We start from the raw sequence: 3954 nt of genomic DNA on the forward strand, positions 1-3954 counted from the left end.
ACTTCGAAACTTCGAAACTTCGAAAATTCGATATTCGAAGTTTCTTCGTTTCTTCGGATACTTCGAAGCTTCGAAGTTGCGAAGCTTCGAATAATTAAGACCCCTAGCCAGAACGGTGAAGCAACGCACAACATCCACCCGCACCTGACAGCCAAGTAGAGTAAGTCGTTCGTTCCCGATCCCATCCTGAATCACCTAAGCATGTCAGAAAGAATTAAGCTCCTCGTGCAAAAGCGGACCTCCCTAAAGTCGCAGATCACAAATGTAAGCAATCTTCTCGACAAGGGAAAGATTGATAACACCGCGTTAAAATTAAGACTCGCCCGTCTAACAGAATTATATCATGCGTTTGAGGATCATAACGATGAACTCATGGTATTAGAGCCGGAAGAGGGTCATCGAAATGAATTCAAGCAGGTCCAAGAACGCTTTTATGATCTAGCGGGTAAGGCCGAAAATATTCTAAACCCGGTGAACATTTCGAACGCGAACGCCGGTACATCAGGCGATGAGCCGCGAAACGGTACAACAAGCGACGAGCCGCAAATTGATAATAGAGTAGGCATCGCTCCCGTCACGAAACGGCGAATCAAGTTACCCGACGCGCCACTGCCGACGTTCGACGGCAAGTACGAAAACTGGCTCTCGTTCAAAAACGCGTTTAGTAACATGATAGGGTCGCGAACCGATTTGTCGGACATAGACAAATTACACTACTTGAAATCCGCATTAATCGAGGAAGCAGCGAACAAAGTAAAAATCTTCGCGGTCAACGGAATAAACTATGTAAAGGCATGGGAATTACTAGAGCGCTCATATGAGGTGAAAAGAGTCTTAATAGCTCGACACCTTTCACTTATCTTAAATACACCGATATTAGATAAAGAAACGACGAGCGGTCTATCCAAACTCGCTGATGATGCTCAGCAGCATGTCGCTTCACTGAGCGCGCTAGGAGTTTCCGTCGGGCCTGAAATGATCGTACACATTTTAGAAGGCAAGTTGCCGAAGAGCACATTAGAAAGATGGGAAGCGAGTCTCGAAAGAGACGAAGTTCCGAATCTCGATCAGATGTACGAATTTCTGTACAAGTCCGCGGTTTGCGCATCGAGACGCGAAGGAACAAAGATCGCAGACCAGGCAAGAGGCACGGGCGAGCCCCCGATTAAGAGGAAGCGTTGTTCCGCAAATCAAGCATTCGTATTAAACTCAACGCGTAATTGCGTGGCGTGCAAAACCAAGCGACATCCTCTGTACATATGCGACAAGTTCAAACAATTGTCCGTGCCTAAACGTATCGAGTTAGTAAAGAACGCAAAGATCTGTTACAACTGTATGCGCTCACATCGTGATAGTCCTTGCAAATTTTCGAGTTGCACTATCTGCCAAAAGCGACACAACACACTCTTGCATTACGATAAATACGCGAACGCTGTCAAACCGGAGACATCGAAACCCGCGACGGTCACGACCGCATGACTAGTCGACTCGACCGGAGGGAGAACAATAAGCCTCGCGACGGTATCACCCATTTCGACGCCACAATTATTAACCAGTGCAATAATATACATCCGTGATTGGAAACGCGATTCCATCAAGACCCGGGCGTTGTTAGACACATGCGCTACCGCGAACTTTATTTCGGAATCCGTCGTGAAACGACTGGGTTTGCCCGTAACGGCACGCTCGTCGTCCGTCGGCGCGATTAACGCTACGCACACCGAATCAAAGGGCTTAGTGAGAATCACGATACAATCGACGATTGACGGCTTTAGCAAAGAGTTAACATGTCTGACTATACCGACGATTACCGATTTAGTACCGTCGGAAGTCTTTCCACGGAAGTCGATCACAATACCCTCGAACGTTCGGCTAGCAGATCCAGAATTTCATCTACCACGATCGGTTGAGTTATTAATCGGTTCCGGAGCCACGCTATCTTTATTTTCCGTCGGACAAATTAATTTATCCCACGAAGGTTACGACTTATATCTGCAAAAGACACGTTTGGGTTGGGTGGTCGCCGGTAGTACGTCGGTACAAAATACCACAAGAACGGCGTGTTACTTTACGAATTTAGAAAGTCAATTGAACAAGTTTTGGACTATCGAGGAAATCGCGACGGACAAACCAAAATCAAACGAGGAGATCGCAATGGAAGCACACTTTCGGAATACAGTGCGTCGCGACAGTACCGGGCGTTATGTGGTTCGCTTACCGTTTCGCGAGACAAACCAGCGTCTCGGCGAATCGCGAAATATCGCGCTCAAGCGTCTAACTTCGTTAGAACGCAAACTCAATGCGAACGCAATATTGAGAAATGAATATACGCAGGTCTTGGAGGAATATTTAAGATTAGGTCATATGTCCGTAGTAGAAATCTCTAGCGATGACGGATTTTATATGCCCCACCACGCCGTAATTAAAGAATCAAGCAATACTACGAAGGTTCGAGTTGTATTCGACGCGTCCGCGAAGACAAGCAGCGGCGTGGCTCTGAACGATATACTGATGGTGGGACCCACGATTCAAGATAAACTTTTTTCACACGTAATTCGGTTCCGGACGTACAAGGTCGTTATCACCGCGGACATAGAAAAGATGTACCGTCAGGTATCGTTGCATGAAAGCGATCGACGGTATCAAAGGATTCTCTGGCGTAGGGACGGCGAGATAATGACGTTTCAATTAAACACGCTTACGTTCGGCGTGGCGTCCTCTCCGTTTCTAGCAATTCGCACCATACAAAAACTCGCGGACGACGAATGCAATGCATGTCCACGAGCGGCGGAAATTCTCAAGGCGCATCTTTATGTAGACGATTTATTAACCGGCGCCGGTAGTATTGAAGAGGCTCGCGCGATCCGAGATGAAATCGTCGAATTGCTAGCGCGGGGAGGATTCACGATCAGACAATGGGCTTCTAATGAAAAGGATGTTATCAAGGATCTAGCAGACAGCGAAATACATGCGAATTTTACGGTAGAGATAGACCGCTCTTTGAAAACGTTAGGCATAACATGAAACACGCACACCGATAAAATATGTTACTCAACCCATCCGACGAAGATTACAGAAAGACTAACAAAGCGAGCCATATTATCCGAAATCGCGAAGATTTTCGATCCGTTAGGGTTGTTAGCGCCGGTCGTCATGTGCGCGAAGAAATTAATGCAAGACGTGTGGCGGTGCGGGGTACATTGGGATGAATCCGTTCCGCAGAGCTTGTATACCGAATGGTCGGAGTTTGCTCGACAATTACATTTAATGAACCAGGTTTCCTTTGATCGCAGATTACTAATAGATGATTATAAGGGCATTCAAATTCACGGATTCTGCGACGCGAGCAAAATCGGCTACGGTGCATGTCTATACATACGTTCGTACGGGATGCAGGAAAATGTCGTCAACAGACTGGTATGCGCTAAATCACGGGTCGCACCGTTGAAAACGATCACCATACCACGGCTTGAACTTTGCGGCGCACTATTATTAGCCCGCTTATACCGCGAAACGAGCGACGCGCTGGGAATTACACCGGACAAGGTGATTTTCTGGTGTGATTCAACCATTGTATTGCACTGGTTGAAAACGTCACCTCAGCGACTCAAAACCTTCGTAGCAAACCGAGTCGCGGAGGTCCAGGAAGTCACCGGCGCGAACGAATGGCGACACGTTAAGTCAGAAGACAACCCGGCCGACGCGATCTCAAGAGGCCAATTGCCTCATGCGTTTTTACGGAATCAAACGTGGCTTACGGGCCCTCCGTGGTTAATCAAAGACGAGGGCGAATGGCCCAACGAAAACATACAAATAAGCGAAATACCCGAAGTGAAGGCGGACACGTGCCTAACGACAATAACCGATAATTTCGACATACTCGAAAGATATTCTTCTTTCGCTAAATTACGCAGAGTCGTCGCATATTGTCGTCGATTCCGACCTACTAGCAAA

General features: G+C 47.2%; 1 protein-coding gene across 1 annotated transcript; it reads left to right on the forward strand.

Annotated features, from left to right (window-relative positions):
• Positions 1 to 1475: 1475 nt before the first annotated feature.
• On the forward strand, positions 1476 to 3831 carry LOC105570019 (the record flags this gene model as incomplete). The annotated part of the gene is made up of 3 exons (XM_012026931.1): positions 1476 to 1521; positions 1616 to 3013; positions 3134 to 3831. Coding segments are annotated over exons 1-3 (2142 nt in total), but the record flags the coding sequence as incomplete, so codon positions are not given.
• Positions 3832 to 3954: the final 123 nt, after the last annotated feature.

Source organism: Vollenhovia emeryi, unplaced genomic scaffold (genome assembly GCF_000949405.1).
Source record: "Vollenhovia emeryi isolate VEMERY1.0 unplaced genomic scaffold, V.emery_V1.0 DF942132.1, whole genome shotgun sequence".
In the NCBI taxonomy this organism is placed as follows: Eukaryota; Metazoa; Arthropoda; class Insecta; order Hymenoptera; family Formicidae; genus Vollenhovia; species Vollenhovia emeryi.